Source organism: Dermacentor silvarum, chromosome 4, assembly GCF_013339745.2.
Source record: "Dermacentor silvarum isolate Dsil-2018 chromosome 4, BIME_Dsil_1.4, whole genome shotgun sequence".
Classification (NCBI taxonomy): Eukaryota; Metazoa; Arthropoda; class Arachnida; order Ixodida; family Ixodidae; genus Dermacentor; species Dermacentor silvarum.
In genome coordinates this window covers 70,230,538-70,251,047 of record NC_051157.2, presented here as the reverse complement: position 1 = coordinate 70,251,047, position 20,510 = coordinate 70,230,538, and the positions used below count along the sequence as shown (strand labels likewise).

The window sequence follows — 20,510 nt, the reverse complement described above, 5'->3', positions numbered from 1 at the left end:
ACCAGCCATGTCTTCATCCGTCACGATGCCACTCGCGCTCCACTACAAGCACCTTACGACGGTCCTTTCAAAGTCCTCAAGCGCAATCCTAAGTACTTCACTCTCCTTGTTAACGGATGCGAAGACACAATATCTATAGACTGTTTGAAGCCAGTTTACATGGACGCTGGCAACGCCATCTTGAGCAGATAAACCGCTCGACGGCAATGCCTTCATCGCTAGGGGGGGAGCCATGTAATGGACAGTGTGCTTCGCGTCCGAAGAAGAAGAAAAGCTCTACATCATGGCCGCAACATCAGCTTAGTTGCCCGCTGAATAAATGTTTGCTTGTTCCGAGTCTTCTGTTCCCACACTGGTATCAGCAAATCTTCTCCCAGGCCATCCCACGCCACATACATAGCTATCTCCTGCCAACCGTATTACGATAAGCATCTATCTTCACCTATCTGGTTTACTGTGTGTGGGGCGCAACGCCGTTGGAAATATACTGCACACTTTTTGTAGGCGATAACTCAAACGCACTGCCATTCCCTGTTGTAGGCGGGCACAATGTGAGCTGAGTGTCACGTTTCACTCCGGTAGCATCCTGCGTCGCATACCAGCTCGACTTTGTTTCAGTTTCCCATCACTGTCTTAAAAGACTATGCAATAGGAAAACAACAAAACGTGTCTCGGGCCACAAAAGTCTCACCAGCTCGACGTGCGTCAGCGTCTCATGCCTCGTGCCAGAACAATTCGCGCAGCGCTTTGCATTAAGTAGGTGTCAACTACTATTGAAAAAGGTGCTTTTTTTTTTTTTTTTTCAAATGTTGCGTTGACGTTGTACATGAATGGTCGTGAGCCGTGACCACTCGGATTTTGTTTTTGCACCGTACGCGCACAGTGGTGACCCTCATTGGGTTAACATAGTTGCATTACTCCTTTTACTGGCTAATGAATATGCTTCATGGAGATTTTACCAAGGGTGCCTTGCAATCAGGTGCCATTAAGTACTTGAATCTGCCCTTTTCCAGATTTGAAACTTTCCCTCCCCTTTGTGGTGGGAGAGTGGAGAGTGGGTATTTCAACGTATATATTCAATAAGCTTACTTCACTTCCATTACTCCTGTTAGGCTCACATCTGCAAGTCTCAACCAGTAAGGGGTAATGCTTCACATTGTTACAATCGTAATTGTCACCAGATCGTAATTGCATTGTTGTGTCTCTAACTAGCTGCGGCTGCTATTAGCGCTGCTGTGCTTTTTTTTTTTTTTTTCAACTCAGCTTGTTTGTTTTATTTGCTGCTTAGCTTGGAGTATTGTCTGTCTGCTGTGATGTTTTAGCAGTGCAGCCAAAAGCAAGCATTTAATACCCTGATGTATTTCTAGAAAATCTCTTGATGAACTTGCCTTTGACGGAATTGGTAGATTTTGACAGATATATTCATTGCCACAAGGATACATGCAACAGCTGAGACAAGGAAACATACAATAATGTGCAGCTGTTTTCTGGGTCATTAGTGTTTCCCTGTTTTTTTGTTTCCATATGATGCATCCTTTTAGAATCAAGGACATGTTCTATTTGAACAGCATTGTAGGTTTTGTTGTGCACAGTAACGCGTGCCTTTAATGCTCATCTTTGTGTGAGCCAACGGTCAGAAAACTTTGCTTACAGTGTTCAACTAGTGTTACAGTGCCCCTGAGCCTCAGCTTGGAAAAAAAAAAAGGAAGTCACTCAATCTCCTACCTTACTATAATAGCAGGAGGTGAGGCCAGAGACCAGCGGAATCGGGAGCACTGCCGGTTTGGGTGGCAGGGACGCCTCCGCTGAGGGGGAGCCCCCGACGCCTTCGACAGTGCGATCTGGACGCAGTCCAGGGGGCAGCCTGAGCAGCGGTCTCAGCACACCGCCTGACACTACCAGTGGTGGAAGTGGCACCCCTCGCAGTGCCCCACCTCTCGGAGGCCTGGGAGGCGTGCTGAACCGGGCAGGCCTGTCTTCCCAGGTAATGATCACAGGGCTTTGCTAGGCGTTGTCAGCATAGGCTTAACTGCAGAGAGGCACAAAAAAATGCAGCAATGTGCTTCTTCGTGCCCACCATTATGGATAGTGACAGAGAAGCTAAGTTGCAAAGCTGAATTACTAGTACTGCACATTTTCATGACTGCTTTCATAGCATTTGCATTACACCTTGTGCTCATGTTATGGTGCCACCACTCGATGATAGATGTTACAAATAGCCTCACACATTTATGTATTGTTTATTCGAGCATAGTGCGATGATAAGCAGAAAGCTGCTGATTCCTTTCTTTCTTTCTTTCTTTATTTTTCTTTTACCTTTGGTTGGTCGCCTCAGTGCAAGTTCTTTGCTCAATTTGGATGCCCAAATTTTTATCCTTACTTTCTTTAGTTTTCTTGAATACATATTGGGTGACATGTTCAGAGGGCTATTTATTTATTAATGAATTTATTTATTTATTTATTTATTTATTTATTTATTTATTAATTTATTTATTTATTTATTTATTTATTTATTGTTCCCATTCGGTACAAATGGAGGAGGCAGAGGTAAAAGCTGTATAAACGCAGCTTGAGCTGGCCCTCAGCCCCCAAGTGACAGCAGCAGCAAGTCACACAACACAGAAACAATGTTACATAATAACAAAACATGACCTAGACACACAGGATACGGTTGATATTAATTTATTAATTCACTGCATTCTGCAGACACTTTCACTTGTGGAGTCTTACACGTGCTGTTCAACACAGTAGTGCAAACAATCAAAAGGGCATTTATTGCACCTTTTCACACACTAATGCCTGCTAGCCGAATTACTGCTCTGATGGGCGCGCGACAAATTGAGGAAGTCCGACTCATTGCGACCGGATAGCGAATGCTAGACACCAACGCCTAGTCGTTCACATGTACGGTCACGTGAACGGTGGCACGTTCGAACAATTTGTGTTCATCCATTTCGGTGCCATGCTCCTAAGCTTCTCGGGACGGTGTGAAGCAGGTTGGTGCATGCGCGAAGCATCCGCACTGCTCGCTGACCCCATGCCTAAGAGCTCCAGCCTTTTCCCTTTAGCGCCTAAGTAACCCTGCCATTAGGTGGCGTTAGCAGTGCAACACCCGCACACAATACGCCGCAACCACACCGACCGCTGTCGCCGTAAAGCCATGCGGCGAAGCCGGATTACAGGAGATGGGAGCCATGCTGGACAAACAACATCAGAGGACACGTGAGAGTCGCGCATCCCCACAAACTAAAAAGGATATTAGAAAGAGCACAGAAAATGCTGGGAAGCTTCAATCAAGCACGTTTTGTGTATTGTTAATAAGGTTCATACTTTTTGTGCACTGATAATCTGCATGGATTAAGGTACCCTTAGTGGCGTGAAAGGCAGAATATTTCATCAGGTAAACTTTGATTGCCACAATGTGATTAGGTACGTAATAAATGTTAAAAAAAAATTGCTGGCTCTCCCGTAATCGAGAGTAGATGTAAGCATGAAATGGCTATCATATGGTGTTTTTTGCTGCCTGTGGCGCCGCCGCCTTCAACTGCGTTTCTTCTTGCAACATTCCATCGCGCTCAGCGTCTGTCGCCACTTTTTCTTCTTGTCGCATCGAAGTGATCGGCTACAAATGTGTGGCCTTAGGCTCCCTGTATCTGCCTTTTGAACGTCGCTATTGGAAATGACAAATAAAGCTTCAGCGTGCTAGAAATTACAGCATAAGTGATATTCTGAAGAAACATTAGGAAGAACTCGGAATCCAGATTTTTTGTAACTTGTTTGGAGAGTAACTAGCATATGTAATGTGGCAGTAGCGCACCCAGGATCTCTGCCAGGGGGGGGTTGACAGTTTGCCAATACCATCTAAACAGCACTAATTTCGATTTCTTCACGGGAAATTGTCAAAAAAATGCGCTTTTTGCGAGTGTGCAAACGATTGCGCGTCTTACATCTTAGTTGCAGTACTCAAATGCGTAAGGAAAGAAAAGGGGTTAAACAAAAGGGGGGGTTAAGTCGGCCTCAGGGGGGGGTTACAACCCCCGAATCACCCCCCGTCGGTGCGCCACTGTAATGTGGACCTGTACAAAGGGTTGGGGGGGCCCGAGACCGCATTATCTTGAGTTTTGATTGGTTGCCCGGATGATCTCGTTTTGTTCTTGCAACTTGCCAGCATGTTCTCATTTTGAGTGCCTGGATAACGGCTCTGGCTTTTCGCTCAAGGTCACTTGGAAGGTCACCAACAATGGGAGCTAAAAGCATTTCATGCTTAAAAACACACCCTTATGTTTCAGAAGAAGCTGTTCTTGGGCAAGTTGGCCTAACGCTGCAATGCAAGTAAACTAGGTGCATAGCATGCATAAGATAAATTATAAATACAGGCTCTCATTTTTGTTGTGTATGTTTATTTTCTGCTTCTTGCATATGAGTGCTTATGAGCTCCGAAACATTTTCATGCTAAGGTGTGGCATCAGATGACATTGCTCTGTCTTTTGCTAGAGTGTGTTTGTGGTTTCCTTACACGATGGTGCACCATGCTTTGCAGGGAAGCCAGAGCTCACTTTTTGAGACTGTGGCGCGCGAGGCCAAGGAAGTGGCGCGCGAGGCCACCAAGGCTGCCGCAGAGGTCAGCCGCACTGCTCTGGAGGCCACCAAACCGGCTCGTGAGGCCGGCCGCAAGACACTCATGAAGGTGAGTGGCCTCAATTGTCAAGCTGAGATGTTTCAAATCTGGTTGTTTTTCCTAGCCTTAGCCATGTAATTGCTAAAGACACATGCAGAATTATCCTGTTACCAGCCGTGGTGGTCCAGTGGCTATGGCGTCATGGGGCTGGTTACGAGGTCGTGGTTTAGATTACTGGCCGCAGTGGTCAAATTATGATGGGAGTGGAATGCAAAAAGCTCATGTACCTTTGGGTGCAAGTTAAAGAGACCCAGGTGACCACAATATATACGGAGCCCCCCCCTACAGTGTTCTTCATAACCCACTGGGCAGTTTTGGGATACTAAAGAAAAAGAAAAAAAAATGCAGCAGATCCAACAAGTTAGAATCTATATGCAGTGAAGCTTTGTGCACACACACAAACGCAAGTGTGGGCACACACGAATTATACTGAGCCTTTTGTTAAGCGGAGTTGCGAGTACAACGAATGCTCTGAACGCATCATGGTTTCAGAGGCAGCATGCGCATACGTACGTAGCACAAATAGAATCCATTCTATCTGCAAGAAGCATTTACTTCCTCATTACCGTGCAGCCGCGGATGCGCGAAGGTGAGCTTTCTGGTTCTTTTCTTAGAGTGTAGCTCTTAGGCGGCCGTTCCTGCATTGATCATCGGTGTGCCTTGGCATAACCAAGTGAATGACCACAGTGAAGGATGAAAGAGTGAACGCGGAGCACTGTAGGGGATGAAAGATGGAAGAAACCGCAAGGAGGAAAGCAGGAGAGGAGGGTGCAATGGAACCATGAGGTGGAAAGCGGAGGAGGAAGGTATGGTTAAAGCGTTTGTAGAAAAGCATAGTGCCATGCAAGATGGGTTCTGCGCCGACGACTGCTACGAAATGGCTCCAGGGTAGTGCGCCATCGTCTGTTCACCAACGGCATGTGGCAAGCGCGTCCACCAATACCATACATGTATATGGAAACAAAGCGCTGCATGAGCGGAGGTCTGTCTGCAGCGGCTGCTGTGAATTGCGCCCATGTGCCATCCACGCGCTGCCTCTCGCGGTCTCCAGATTAGTGAGGCAGTCGTGCTACACTTCGCTCTGATTGCAACGTGCCGCACGAGACAGATTGTTCGCACCAGCCAATATATCGTGAAATGAAAACATGTATAAAGCTGCACTCAGATTTTGCATTAGGGAGTTGTGTAATCATCGGTGAATTTTTTTTTTTCTTTCCCCCGCACGGCCAGCACCACCGCTGGCATGAATGTGGCAAATCCATTCTATCTACAAGAAGCGTTTACTTCCTCAGTACCATACAGCCACGGGTACGCAAAGGCGAGCTTCCTGGTTCTTTTTTTTTTTTCTTTCCCCTGCACAGCCGGCGCGTCCGCGCTGCTGCTGCCGTGGATGCACGGAGGCGAGTGCCATCTATTGGTGGGGCAAGAAACCCAGTGGCGCGCGCAACATGTGTGCTCCACTGTGATTGGCTGGACTATTCGGCAGTAGAACAGACAGGCCGCAGCCATGGTCACGAAACCCGGCGAGGTTTATAAAGAAAAGCTTCACTTTTAAAAAGTACCCGATACCTTTTTTATGCATTTGGTCACTGGGGCACTGGCTTCAAAAGAATAATTGTCAATGTATAATGACAGGTCCCTCGAATATACTCTCCATGCTTGGGACTTTGGCATATTTTCTTGAATGACCTAAGCATCGGGTGGAAGCATATTGCATGGGGATCTTCAAGTTCGTAAAATAAGCATGCAAGTATTCTGTATGGCATATATCTGACAATAGTTCAGGCTTGTATTCCCTACTTGTGCTCATCATTGCTCATGTTCAGCAAGCATACACCAAGTGTGTACCCAACAGATGCTGTGGGCTAACTGGTTTTCCTTTGTGTGGCATCTGGCTCTGCATCACAAATTTTTATGGACAGAGATTGCAAACAGATGAAAAATGTTTGAATATTTTTCTGTTTGGGGAAAATGACGCCCTCCTTTTATACTCCAGCTCACTAACTCCATATGAAGTGCATCAATTGCTAGGACTCATGTCAGCCAATCAGCAACGAGAGCTGGCTGCGTGTTTGAGATGGTAGGGAGGCTTAACGGTTGTGCGCCACTGATCCATTCGTGACACTTCCATTCAATCGGCCCACACAGAGGGCGATTAGAAAAGGATGATGGAGGACTCCTTCTTCTGGTTCTTGTTCTGTTGGGCTGCCACAGCTTGTAGCTTTCACTGCACGCATGAAGTCAGTGAGACGAAATTTAAGGCCTTGCTCTCTCCCTCCCTTGCAGAGTGGCATGTAGGCAAGCACTTCTACGCTGGCAGACCTCTCTGCTTTTAAACGGCTCTCTCTTGTGATAAACAGATAAGAAGGAATAGTCTTACGTATTCAACAGTGCCATGTCTTCTTTCATGCTGGCTGCATGTGAATGCAGGCCTTGAGTGACCGGGACAAAGAGAAGCAGGAGAGTGGGTCTCTTGAGACACCGTGTGAAGGGCAGCACCAGCAGCATCAACATCAGCAGCAGCAGCAACAGCAGCAGCAGCAACAGCAGCAGCAGCAACAGCAGCAGCAACAGCAGCAGCCAGCAATGTTCCCCCGCCGAGACTCGGGGTCCCTCATGTCCACTGTGAGCAGTGAGCTCAACGGCTTCGCTGCGCACACATCCAATGTTATCCAGGGCATCTCGGGACTCTTTGGTAAGAGCACTGGGCTTCTCTGGCCTTGCTGCAGCACAAGCGCTTGCTATTGAAGGTGCCCTGTTCATAACTGCTGACTTGCCTTAACATGTTGACCCCTCATGAGGATCTTTTATAGTCCATCTCTCAGTCTGCTTTGTCCGACAGCAGAAGTGGAAAAGTGGAGGGGGAGTAATTTCGGATCGTACATGCATTGTGACCTTTCTGCCATTTCTAGCAGACTTGTAAGAAAAAGCAGGATTTGCTAGCCATAGGTCATTCACTGTAGAGCTTGCCTTAACGCTTTAGCACTTTAAAGAAGTACAATGTTGCATAATAATCTCGTACAACTGGAAGTCATTCATTGCAAGGAGCCAGCCATTAACAATGCTCGTCTTTCTTGACATGCACCTAGTTTGAATATGTTAATGAGAGAGCCATACATCATCCGCGAATATTGTTCTCAGGTTGATAATGCCACTGCTGCATGCACTGCAGAAACATCACCAGCAACAGCAAACTTATCTGCGGATGAATGAGTTTCTGCCAAGGTGCTACAGTTGAACCCGGATACCTTGAACTTGAACGGTATCGTAAAATAGTTAAATATATCGATAATTCGAAATATAAAATGTGGCGATCTGAAGCTTATCTGAAAACTCCACACATCTTTTACAGTCTCTCAAGAACATGAAAAGCCGGAATTTACCGATCCCATGCTCGGAGCCACATGGTGAAAAGATAGAGTGCCAGCCATTTCTTTAGAGCACATGTATTGTACCGATACGTCTTTCGTATTCTTAAAGCAGCGTGGCGATCCTTCTTCCTATAACAAATAGCTGCAGGTAGTATGCTTCATTGCACAGTGGTTAGTTTTTTTTTTTTTTTTCGTTTTTTTTTTTCTATTGGGTATGCTTCATCGCATTACACATCTGTGATGCAGTGAAGCTTACTAAAGCAAATATGGCACTATGGAGCACAAACAAGACCTTTGCTGCACAAGATCTCTGTATTATGAGACACGCACCTTGATCATTTTTCCTCCATGGCATGTACTGCTCTTCATATTCAGTGTCTTGACGGCATCTACCAGAACAGTGCCGTTTCGTTAACATGAATAATTATTTCCGATGACGCGAGCAGTGATCGGTCTCTTTAGAAGTGCACTCACAGGGGCGCAGCACCACACAGAATTCAATATATACAGTGTGGCGGTTAATAGGAGTTCTATATATGCGTAGTACAATGCTATACTTTTGCATGTGATTTCCAAGGGGATGTTAAAATTGTTTGATATAGACAATAATTATATGTACCCAGGTTCAACTGTATCTCACTTTCAAGGTTCTGTCACTGCTTGATGTCAACTGGAGAAAACAGCAAAAGCTGTATGCAAATTAAAGCTCTGAATATTCATGCTTGCTGATTACTAATACATCACCGTTATTAAATACACAGCTATGAAGCCCTTTATACTGCACTTGTAGAATTGTCCTCAAGGAAACAATATTATGCACTTTGGATGTGGGCTAAACATCGCAGCAATCAGGCTTGTTTGTTTTGACCTGTCCGTTCCAAAATCAGCCCAAACTTTATGCGTATCATGCATATATCACTCCCTGGCCATGTGCTAAACTCCTCTTGTCAGTCTCTTCTCTTTCTTTTTGCGGTTGTAAGCACTAGATGCATTAGTTGCTCCTTGCTGTACTCTGCACTGCATTTCTTAAGCTGCAATTGCCAATCAGACGCTTTGCAACCTTCTCTGCTGCTTGCAGGCAACAGAGTGTCGGCTGCTGTTAAGGGTAGGGAAAGAGCACCTCCATTTGGACCCTTCCCCAAAGGTAAATGGTGCACTGTTTTCTGGCTACACTGATTTTCTGCTGCTCTGTTGTGATCCTCTCTGTTCCACTCACCTTCTCTCCTTTTCATGGCACTTGTGTTAACCATGAAACTTGGCGTACTGACAGTAGACTGCACCACTCTATTTGCATGACACAAACGCATGACTGCAGAGTTATTGCATGGGGTATCATGTTTCTGCATTGTGTTCTTAACTGGAATTAAGTATGACTCAGTGGCTTGAAGGACAACATAACTGAAAGTGATGGAATACCCCCCCCCCCCCTTTTTTTTTTGACATAGAAGTATTGGGGGTAGGTAGTTCAAGAAAAAAAAATTTATCAGGGAGTACAAGAAGACTGGAGAGAGAATGTGCATAGTGTAACTCACTCCTCACTGTAGTGAGGACCAACTAAGTTGTGTAACAAACTATTGAGGCATCAGAAAACGTGTTGATAGACTTCATTGAGGCATAAGTTGCATTTTCCTGTATTGAATTTGTCCTCACTTGCAGTTAACTTCAACATTCTAAGATCGCATTGAAAAGGTTTTCACCGTAGAGGTTATTAACAATATATAAATTAAGTGTAGGTCTTACATGAACAGAAGTTTGTTGTATTTACAGAGTGTCCTCTAACTAGACTTCATAAAAGTCGCATTTATTCCCCTCTCCCGGTGTGTGGTTTTTGTTCTGCTTCACATGTGTTGATGAAGGGATGCTGCTCGTGTGCTTTGTGAACCAACTATGTTTTGCTTGCATGTGTGCCCGGATTCCGGCCGCTTCTTGACTAACAATACTAACCTTACTAACAATGGCATGATGCGTCTCCTGATGCCGCACACGCCAGCTAACATGGGAAGGAGGGGCCCTGTGGAACGGACCCCGCTCATCAAGCATGTTACACCACAGCAGGGCAGAAGGGTCCAGCCCCAGGAACAACCACGCTCTGTGCAGACCTTCGAGGAACAGTCTTCAACACAGAGGTGATTGTGTGTGAAGATTTTACTTTGTTTTCTTTTTGCTGCTCTCTCATTCTCATTGCACTCTGTTTCATACATAGCAGGCAATGCTACGAAGGCTAGAGAGACTTCTCTTACTGCTCTTATTCGTGACCAACAAATAGTGGAACACATACGAAAGAAAGATAAGGCTATGCATCTTGTAATTCGATGTAATATTGTCGCTTACCTTTATGTCACAAAATATGATGTAATTATTATATAGAAGGCATTGCTGATCTGAACCTATTCACCACTGAACATGCAGAGGGGCATTTCTGTGACCAGCGGCCACAGTGCAGCACTTGCACTCATAGCCATAACATATGTTGCACACTAGAAGCACCGTTGGCTAAGTACTATCCTGGTGTGCTTGACTTTTTGGCTGAAATGCATCACTGTGCTATAGGTTAGCATGCACCAGCTGTAGAGCTTAGCACACATGCTCATCCTGTCTTATCTGCTGTCTGTTGTGGTAGTGCTAGGAGGAATTTTCAAGAGACACTACTCACACCTTTGCAAGAGTCTGTAGCATACCTTGCCTGTAAAAAATCCAATAATGATACCTCCTAGTGTTTTGAGGCCCCAAATAGCATGCACACATGCATGGTTCAGGTGGTGTTTGAGGTTTGTGTCAAGCATGCTAGTTTCTGGATATAGCAAATTGTGCCAAATTTCCCTGAAAGTTTTCTGTCAACAAACATGGGCAACAACCATTTAAGTGAAAGCTCTCTTTTGGTTGGATACGCCATACCCAAATTCCTCTTAAGCAATGGATTAGGTTTAACCTATCACCTTTGTTCATTGCACGTAAATCATAGACGTCAACCAATAATCCCAGCTGTCATTGCACTTGATTGTGGGAGTTTATAAGCTTAAAATTATGAGAGTCTCTTTTGTAGTGCTGATAATCGTCTGCTGCTACTAAAGGGAGTGGGAATGAATTTGCTTCTGAAGCCAAATGATGTGGATCAGCTGAAGTTATTTAGTTTTATTAACACTCAATTTATGTGAACAACATTTAGTAATGCAGGCATCGCTAGAGTGATTCGTGCATGGTACACTTCAATGGAAGCATCAAATAATACACGCTGTAACCAGTTGTACTGTGTGCTGTGTCTGTAACCTGGGCCTTGTGACTGCAGTGACAACCAGCAGTTCCTGAAGGATGTGCTCAACTCAGTGGCGAACGGCGAAGGCATCAAGTGGTTCAAGAAGAACCGCATTGCACGCCTCATGGAGGATGAAAGCTACAGGAACGTGGTTGTCCTGCGACTCAATCGCACCCTCGAGAGAAGGGTCGGTCCTGACGGTCACATCAAGGATGTGGTGCGTGTGCCCTAGCCTGCATTTCAGTTTGGAATGCATATGTTAACTAGTTCTGCTTTTAAAATATACAGCAGTGCATTCATAACTACTTTATGAAGTGACTGATTATTGCATGTGGCAGCACTTTAACAGGCTTTGAATGTGCAACTTTTCTATATATTGCCTAAATGCTATACTGACACAGAGGCATTTTGTTTAAACGCTCATGTGATGAATATCCTCGGAAGCAGGCTTACATATGTGAAGTAAGCTGTAGCACCTTCTATTCCTAAAGGTGATGCTGCAATGTACACTTATGCTATTGCTGCTGCAATTGCATGAGTATGGCAGCAATGAAGTCAGCACACTGTGACACCAAACAGGAATTTAAGCCTTAGCTACTGTGACTACTACAGTGGGCACAAGATGTTGTATGTAAAGCCAGGCATAGGGTTTTAAGCAAATGCGAGGCTATGCTGTTTTTTAGATTTTAATTAAGTTGCTCATCTATACCACTTTCATATTTTGAGATTGTAGGCATAATACCAATGCATAACTAAAAAGACAATTAATTTTATAACTGAAGCTAATACAAGAGCATATGTTTGTAAAACCAGAAGAATTTGTGCATGTTTTAACTGTCTAGAGCTGTATTTGTGAAAAATAAGAGCATAGATGCGCAGTTTTTTTTTTTTTTTTTTTTATGATGCGAGTGCCTGAATACTGGTTGTTTGGAAGAAAGAGATTACATTCCTCCCATTCTCGCTTCTCTCTCCATGCTGCCAGATGATCTCCAAAGCAGTGTACAAGGGAACATTGCGGATGCTTCAGTTGGTGATTGGAGGCCTGGAGCACAGCTACCACAACTGTGGGATTGGTGGCATGGCCAGTGCCATGCAGGTCTTGGAGATTGCCCACACGCACTTTTGGACCAAAGAACTCAGTGCTGAGGCTGGCGTGCAGGTACATACTTGACTCTGGATTAATTGTTCCGATACTTGATACGTCAAAAATATGTGTTCCTTCATCAGTATTTTGGTCGTGATGCAGAGTTAAAACTAGCAGCTCGCATTTTAGCTTGGTGGCAAAGTTGGGATGCCCCTGCTGAGGGCTTAGCTTGGCCCACATTAAGGCCGATTGATGTCTGCATGACTGGCGAGTCATTGTAGGAATGAAATCTTTATCTGTGTTCCCAACTTCTATACTTCCCATGACAACTTTTCTTGCCCCTGTCTTCAGTGGTAATCCTCGCCCACATTGTCATTTGCTTCTTAAAGTCTTTTAGAGTGACATTAGCAAGAAACACTTAATGCAGTTTGCTTCATCTGCCTCGTGCTTCAATGTGCCTCCAAAACTCGAGGTTACACAACCTCCAGCACTAAATGAGTAGGAAGACGGCGCCCAAGAAGTCACAGCCATATCAGCTCGCCCAACCTTTGCACCCACTGCAGATAACCTCCAAGAGAGCACGTGTGGATCGCGTGTGTGCTCAGCCACACTGACGGCTATGTGCAGCTATGGCCAGACTAGCACCCATCTACCCTCTACTTCCCTTGCATGTGCTTGACCATGTTACCACGTTACTGCGCGCTTGCCTGTAACCTTTTTAATAGAAAAATCATCAAGGTGTGCTTTTTTTATGACTAAGTTTGACAACCTGTAACTTCACTTCAAAATGGCCTAAAACAACAATTTATAGCTTACAACACACTATCAATATTCAGAATCGATTCCATGTGTTGTATGTTGTCCTGAAAGTTAGCTAATTAGGCCCTAAAGAAAAAGCATTTTGTTTTGGATATCATAAAAAATGTTTATCATAGAAAGAAAATTATTGTATTTTTGAAATGAGCTGGCCAAAGTACATTAACTGTGCAGATTTCATTCAAATTGTTTAAAACATAAGAAAGCTTTTTGAAGTGCCTTGTCCCCCCTTAATGAAGTGCTTTTGACTACACATAGTATTTATAGGCCCTTATGCATTGAAAACCTCGAAACAACAAAAGCGCGCTCAACGTCTCACTCGATTTAGGAAAGTATTGTCGGGAAATGTGAAGAGAAATGAGTATGACACGTTTCTGTTCAGGTGACGGATGTCATTGACCTTAAAGGCCAATGACAGTTTGCCGCTTCCATGAAGAAACACAATGCGCACTCGCTGAGCTCACTGTTTGTGATAAGTACATACGCAAACAAAAAGTTACATACTTTTTTGTTGTTGAATTATGTAATTGTGTCTTTGTTTTAACAAAGTTCTCGATTTAATGAAATCATTCTCAGGTCCCATCGAATTTGTTTAATGGAGGTTTAGCTTTATAACAGTGCATTGCTTATGTGCATGGTACCATATGTGAGGGCTCTCCATAAAAAGGTTCCCCAATGTTGCCGTTATGCTTTGGTGTTCTGCTCATTCTTGGCCATTCTCACCAGGAGAGCGTCAGCAGCAGTGCTCGTGGTTCCATCAGTGCCGCCTTCCGGCCCCAAAGTACAGAGCCCAGCAGCTTTCTTGATCATTCGGCCGCATCCTCACGCAAGAACTCCCTCTGTGCCCAGGATGGAAGGTGCAACAACCGTAGCTCGGTGAGCATTTTTTTACACACAAGTGTATATGGTCCGCTAGTGAAATCGGGGATGGGATCTTTGAAGCCGCGAAGGAAGCGAGTGCCAGAGGAGGAAGGCGTGTGGAGGTGGAAAAGAGAATCGCGTGCTGCATAGCAACACTACCTAGAGGAAAGTCTAGGTGGTGTTGAGTGAAGCAGGGAAGGAGAAAAGAGACGAAGCGTCATGGAGGAGGAGGGCAGGCGGAGGCTCGCTGGTTTGACCTCCTCTGGCAGTTGCAGTGGGGGCTGTACCGGGTTCGTCTCGTGATAACATCGTCCCCGCGCGCCGTATGCTGTATGTACGTGTGAAAACATGCAATGATGAGCCAACTATGGTGGCTCAATCTCACACTTGCAAGGGAGGGAGGGAAACGGGGAGGAACGCACATTCTTCCCACCGGGGGCAGGGGGGGTTCTACTCCGGCGAGACTGCTGCGTATGGCGCAGCCGCGCAAGCCCTATCTTGAAAGCGATCTGCGATGTGGACAGTCTAGGTGCACTGAGGGGCAATAGCTTCATGTGCGCTATAGCACCAATACGCTTGCGTGTCACCCACATTCACGAAGTGAAACGTCACTAACTTTTTTTATTGCGGTAGCAATTATATGGACACTCCAGGTGTATTTTTGCTGTGGCCGTGAGGTTCTGTATAAAGCCCAAGGACAATCAAATCATTGCCGCGCGCCATATTCTGTATGTGCGAGTGAATGCGTGCGAGGGTGAGCTGGCGATGGCAGCCTAATCTCGTGTATGCAAGGGAGGAAGTGGGGAGGAAGCGTGCCGTCTTCCCTTGTACGCAAGGCTGCGGGGGGAGGGGAGGGAGGGGGAACTCGTTCTACTCCAGGCCGCCCTATCTTGAAAGCCATTAGCGATGGAAACGGAGTTCACCGTGCGCTGTGTTTCTACAGCTAAGTTCGCATTGACGTGAGAGGCAGCACGAAGGTCAATTCGCTCACTGCTGCTGCTGCGCTTCCTCCCTCCAGCGTTTTGACAGCAAGTTTCAGTGGTCGTTGAGTGATATATGTTCATGTTTGCTTGACACCATGCTTGTTAATTTAATTAGTATGCTTACGTCTACAAGGTTATATGGCTGATAAAACTACTATCCTTACTTCATATAGCTGTCTTCTAATTTGCTATCGCAATCAATGCTCTGTCTTTCAAGCGAAAGTGCGACTTTTTTTTGTGGCTTCTAACTTCTTTGTGTGTCCTTTTTTTGTTATCGGGCACCATTGATTTGTGTTCGTGAGACTCATGCACTCGTTGAGAAAGTGTATGCCAACTTGTTTGCAATGTTATGTGGGCTAGAAATAGTGAAGTGTGGAATTGCGAGCGCAGCAAACTGTCATATAGTACTCTGCTCAAAACTTCCAAAAGTGTGTGTCACAACAGAAATAAGTATGGTAGTACAGTCAAACTTCGATATAACAAAGTTGTACTTGAAGTGAAAAACTTCATTAAATCATGAATTTTGTTAATTCAAGGTTTTAAAGCGTCAGCAGTAAAAACAATTTCAGAAATTCCCAGAACATTACTGGTGGATGGTATCTTGTCAGTGAGCACTTATTAACAAATCGCAAGGAGGTGGGGCCATAATAGCATGGTTAGGAGTTCCAGCACGTACGGTGCAGATCATGCCAAGAGCAATGCATCAATGTGGCTCACAGCATCCGAGATTTGCATGTGTTGCGTCGCGTGGTGTCGTAAATCTTGGATACCATGACTGACTACACGTAGTGCCCGCAGCCATCATCAGATGGCGTCCACAAATTTAAAAAGTCGCAGTTTCGCCTGAATGGCAAAGCATCAGTTGCGATAACAAATTAGTAGAGAGCTATACGGAGTAAGGATAGTAATTTTATCTGCTGCATAAACTTGGACACATTCGCTTACTAACTGAATTAACAAGCATGGTGTCAGCGCGCACAAGCAAACATGAATAGCTTGCACTCGATGACTGCAGACCGCCGCTGTCAAAACGCTGGTGTGAGCAAGTGCGGCAGCAGCAACGAGCGTAGGTTCATGCGGTCTATCACTGCAATGGAAACTGAGTGGCGAAAGCACAGCGCATACAAAGGTAGGATCCGTGTGCAGATTGCTTTCAAGATATGGTGCGTGCGATCGCCCGCAGCTACGTAAAGCACAAGTATGCAGTTGCTGGCAGAGTAGAAGCCGCACCCCCCCCCCCCCTCCCCCGCTGCCTTCCCGCTTTCCTCCTTTCGCGTGCGAGATTCAGTCACCAGTTCCCCTTGCGCCTGGCGACGCCGAGGGCGGAAATCCACTTGGAGTGTCCATATCCGATATGGACACTCCAAGTTTTATTGCGATATTATCGCAATAAAACAAAATTGTAAAAGGATGTGAGTATTCATCCTGAGCAAAAAAAGAAAAGAAAAAAAAAGTCATAGTTTTGCAAGAAAGGCATTGATGGCGATAGCAAAGAGACAACTACACAACGTAAGGTTCGTAGTTTATCGGTGTGCGTGCTTAGGCAAACATGAACAGATCTCACTCTATAATTACGAACTCACTGTCACAACGCGAGCAAAGGCTTCGCACCGTGTCTCAGAAACTTGAGATTACACCACCACCAACACTAGATGCATGGGAACACAATGCGCATCAAAGCACCAACCATCTCGGCTCAAACTTTGCACTTGCCGCAGATTACCTCCAAGATACGGTGCGTAGCCTGCATGCAAGAAGGAGACAACTGCGCTAGGCGACGGCAGATAGGTGCGCGTTCCTGCACCCCCTAGCATGTGCTTGATCACACCACTGCGCATTCACTCTCTCCCCACGCCCCCTTGCACAGAAGGATTCTTCAGCTCTCGTGTTTCTCAAGTGCTGTGAGCTGCCATGAGACCCGCACCTCCCCAAGTTCTTTACTAACAGGACAAATGACGCAGAGGTGTTTTCTGCCTACCACGTCCCAGTGCGCACACTTTGACGGCTTTCTTGCTGCTCAACATTTTCATGCGGAAGGATGCTTGAAATAACTTTTGCCTCGGCCGTCATCTTCATAGTTTTTTACTAGATTTACCAGCCATACAGGCTCCAAGTACGTGATTGAAATGGCTGAAAACTTCATTGAATTGAAACCATGTCAAAAAATTACTTTGTTAAATCATGAAAGGGAAATACATCGTTTTCAATGCATCTAAGATAGGGAAATGAACATAGTTTGTTACATCATGAATCTTGATAAATCGAGGTTCAAATTATATTGAGGTTTGACCACACCACACTGCAGTGCAGTGCTTATAATTTGCTGGGTCACAATAGTGTAGCATTGGATTGCTGTTCAAGGTCAGTTTCTCTCCCATAAATACTGTGCATTATCCTTTCATTTTGTAGGACACTACACCATTTGGCAGCGGTGAACACTTGAACAGACAGCCAGGAGACTCTTTGAGAACGGATGACATCACGACATCTTCGTCTGGTAAGCATGTCAATTTTACAAGTAATTACATTGTTCTGACAGTGTTTGCTGGACAGGAGAAGCTAGATATTGCAGGTCCAGTTGTTATATTGTTGTCTTGGGATAGGAGAAGCTAGATACCACAGTCATGAGAATATAGTGTTTTTATCAAGTCATCTTGTAATGAAGAGGACCTCCACGCATAGTTGTCATGAAGAATTTTACAGTTGGTGAACTTAATTGCCATATGTCTGCCATTTACCAGACTTCTGCAAGCCCAATTCCAGATGTGCTTGATAAAGGTGGGTTTAGCTTGGGGGTCTTAGGGTCTCACAGAAGTACCGACCACCGTGGGTTCGAGAGTAGCGAGCCACAGGGCTGCATCAGCCGTCGCATCTAACACTGCTGTGCACGAGCTCAGGCCGCAAGGGGCTATCGAGTGACGCACGCAAGAACACAGTATTGCCCTGAGTTAATGGAAACCGTTTATTGTCTCCGGCAGCACCCAACACTTGTGGGGTCTCACACGTGCTCTTGGGACAAAAGAACGACAACACAGTAGGGCAAACAATCACAAGGGCATTTATTGCACCTTTCATACACTGATGCACGCTAGCCGAATTACTACCCGTAGAACATTCACATGGGCGCGTGACAAGTCAAGGAATTCCCACTCAACGCGACCGGATAGCGAGCGAATATGTTCGCCCCATGCTATGACACCATCGCCTAGCCGTTCACATGTACGGTGACACGAACAGTGGCGCGTTCGAATGATCCATGTTCGTCCATACCAGTGCCCTGCTCCTAGCTACAGTATCCTAGCCACGCGAGACGGTCTCGCGAAGCGTGGATCAGCGCACGCACGGGACGTCCGCATCGTTCACCGATCCCAACCCGAAGAGGAAGCGCCTTCGACCTTTTCCTCCCAAGCATCGCGACACTTGCGCCATCTCTCGCAATGCGCCGCATCCGCTACGACCGCCGCCGGCGCTTAGCCACGCGGAGAAGCTGGATTACAGGAGACGCCAGCTATGCGGGGAAAACGACATCAGGTGACGCGTGAGAGTCTCGCATCCCCACACACTGTACAAACGCTCGGTCCTGGCTCGGTCCCGGGGCGGCGGGGAACCAAAGGGGTCCTGCACCAAGGGTGGAAATACAGACAGGGGCGCTTATAGCACATCGTTGCGAGGGCACAGGGTCAAGCTGGGACACGCTGCTAGGAAAAGTCCCGGCGGCTATGCTACTTGCCCTCGCAATAACCAATGGGCCAACTCGCGAGAGCTCGGGCAATCTCCTGCGGCAAGCGCTGCTTGGCGAGGTACGACCTCGTGCGAGCACTAGGCACCACTCTTCAACTTAGCGTCTGGAAAGGATCAGCACAAAGCGCTCTCTGCACGGGGAAAGTCACCATGCTTGAGCTCAATTCCTAGTCACAAAGGTGTCGCCGGCGAGAGGAAAGCATGTACTTACCCTGAGCTTTCCCAGAGATAAGAGAGCCACGCTCAGCAGTCAGCAGCCGGACGCGGCTGCGTCATGACGTCAGCGTCCTGTTCCCACCGCAAGCTGTCGTGAGTGGAGCGCCACAGCTGAAACCGGTTGCGCGTAGGACTGGAAGAAGGCGTAGGGATGGCAGAACAGGTGAAGCCCGTGCAATGGCGCCGGCGTATTCCTCAGTCCCCACAAGCTTCATGATTTGCATTATGTGGCAACGTGGGGTTGACCTGCTGAATACAAACCACATGCATTGTTCCAAAGCTGCACACCCCAACAACGACATGCTTTGCTTTGGCAGCAGATCTGCAACTATGTATGGTAAGGAGCAGTCTCCCGCTGTCATTTACCGATCGTTGTTTTGGATTTACATCAATATATCTGTGTATTTTTAGCTGTCAACTTCTTGTGTTAGCCAAACAAATTAGCAACTGGGTCTATTATGCATGGCTGAAACAGTGCAAAAAGTAAATTCACTTTTTTGCACAGACAGCTGGCGGGACTTTCTCTTTAACGTTTGCACACTGGTCCTGCATGCTAGAATAGAAGTTTACTGTCCCCAATTCCCCACTGTATAAGTACTAGCACTGATAAAGTATGTGCTCCCTGATAAGGAAAAAAAGCAGATCGAAGTATTTTTTGTATCTGGTCATTTCCTGAATATGCTCTTCTTTGTCTTGCAGACATTTATGGAAATAACAGCCCTGTGGACGCTTCTCCACAAAGAGATGACAGAGGCTCTTTCGATCGCGGTTCTCTTGTGGATCATCGTTTCAGTGAGTGTGCATAACCAATCTGCTTTTCTTCACAAAACTTCATTGTGTAAAGAAATGGTAAAGCAGAAACCTGGTGCACCATTTTTTTGTCTGTAACACCAGACTAATATTTATTCTGGGCTAATCAGTAATTTATAACGTAGTGACTACCTCTTGCTTCTCTGGGCGTCAGGTTTTTTAGTGCTATTGGCTCAAGCTTACCACGGCGTCTCTCAAAGTTTAATCAGGGTTAAAATGCAAATTTTTTTGGGGGGAAAGAGGTAGAGTGTGTGTGAAGTGTGGGGCTGAGTAAAAAGGTTTTGGGCGTCCTACCTTTAACCTTTTCTGTTTCCTCTGACGAGCTTATGGTGTGCTGTTGAGAAAACGAAATGGGCTCTGGTTGTTTTCGATTCAGGCCTGACTGACATGTCTCAGCACGCACCACCACCTCACCAACAGCAGCCACCACCGCAGATGAATGTGATCCCTTCCACTGGCAGCATCGACCATTCAAACGAGCCGTCAGACATGTTCCGGGGGCTACTCAATGCCAAGAAGCTCGTCCTCTCAAAATTGACAAGCATCGACTCGGAGGTATGACAAATGAATGCAACCTGCAATGCTTTTCTCTCGCCTTTCTCTGCCATCCTGGCCTTTCATTTTTCCGTATGGTCTGTCTGTTGTGTCCTTTTCCTGCTTCTTGTCAGCCATGGTGAGGTGTGCATGCTTACCTTTA

At 46.0% G+C, this 20,510-nt stretch overlaps 1 protein-coding gene across 5 annotated transcripts in view; it reads left to right on the top strand.

The window, feature by feature from the left end:
- The window catches only part of LOC119450197 (MAP kinase-activating death domain protein-like), a 133,177-nt gene that overhangs the window by 60,417 nt on the left and 52,250 nt on the right, over positions 1-20,510 (top strand). For 3 of the 5 annotated variants that reach the window (XR_007466387.1, XM_049665701.1, XM_037713578.2), the window contains exons 14-24: positions 1,739-1,984; positions 4,541-4,687; positions 7,109-7,373; positions 9,128-9,193; positions 10,040-10,175; positions 11,336-11,519; positions 12,285-12,461; positions 13,929-14,078; positions 17,456-17,543; positions 19,703-19,795; positions 20,190-20,368. Coding sequence is in view for 4 of the 5 variants with exons in the window: in XM_049665701.1 (XP_049521658.1) it covers positions 1,739-1,984; positions 4,541-4,687; positions 7,109-7,373; positions 9,128-9,193; positions 10,040-10,175; positions 11,336-11,519; positions 12,285-12,461; positions 13,929-14,078; positions 17,456-17,543; positions 19,703-19,795; positions 20,190-20,368 (1,731 nt within the window). In the remaining variant the exon portion in view is untranslated. The remainder of the gene's footprint in view (positions 1-1,738; positions 1,985-4,540; positions 4,688-7,108; positions 7,374-9,127; positions 9,194-10,039; positions 10,176-11,335; positions 11,520-12,284; positions 12,462-13,928; positions 14,079-17,455; positions 17,544-19,702; positions 19,796-20,189; positions 20,369-20,510) is intronic. The other 2 variants (XM_049665699.1, XM_049665700.1) reach the window with 2 other exon arrangements.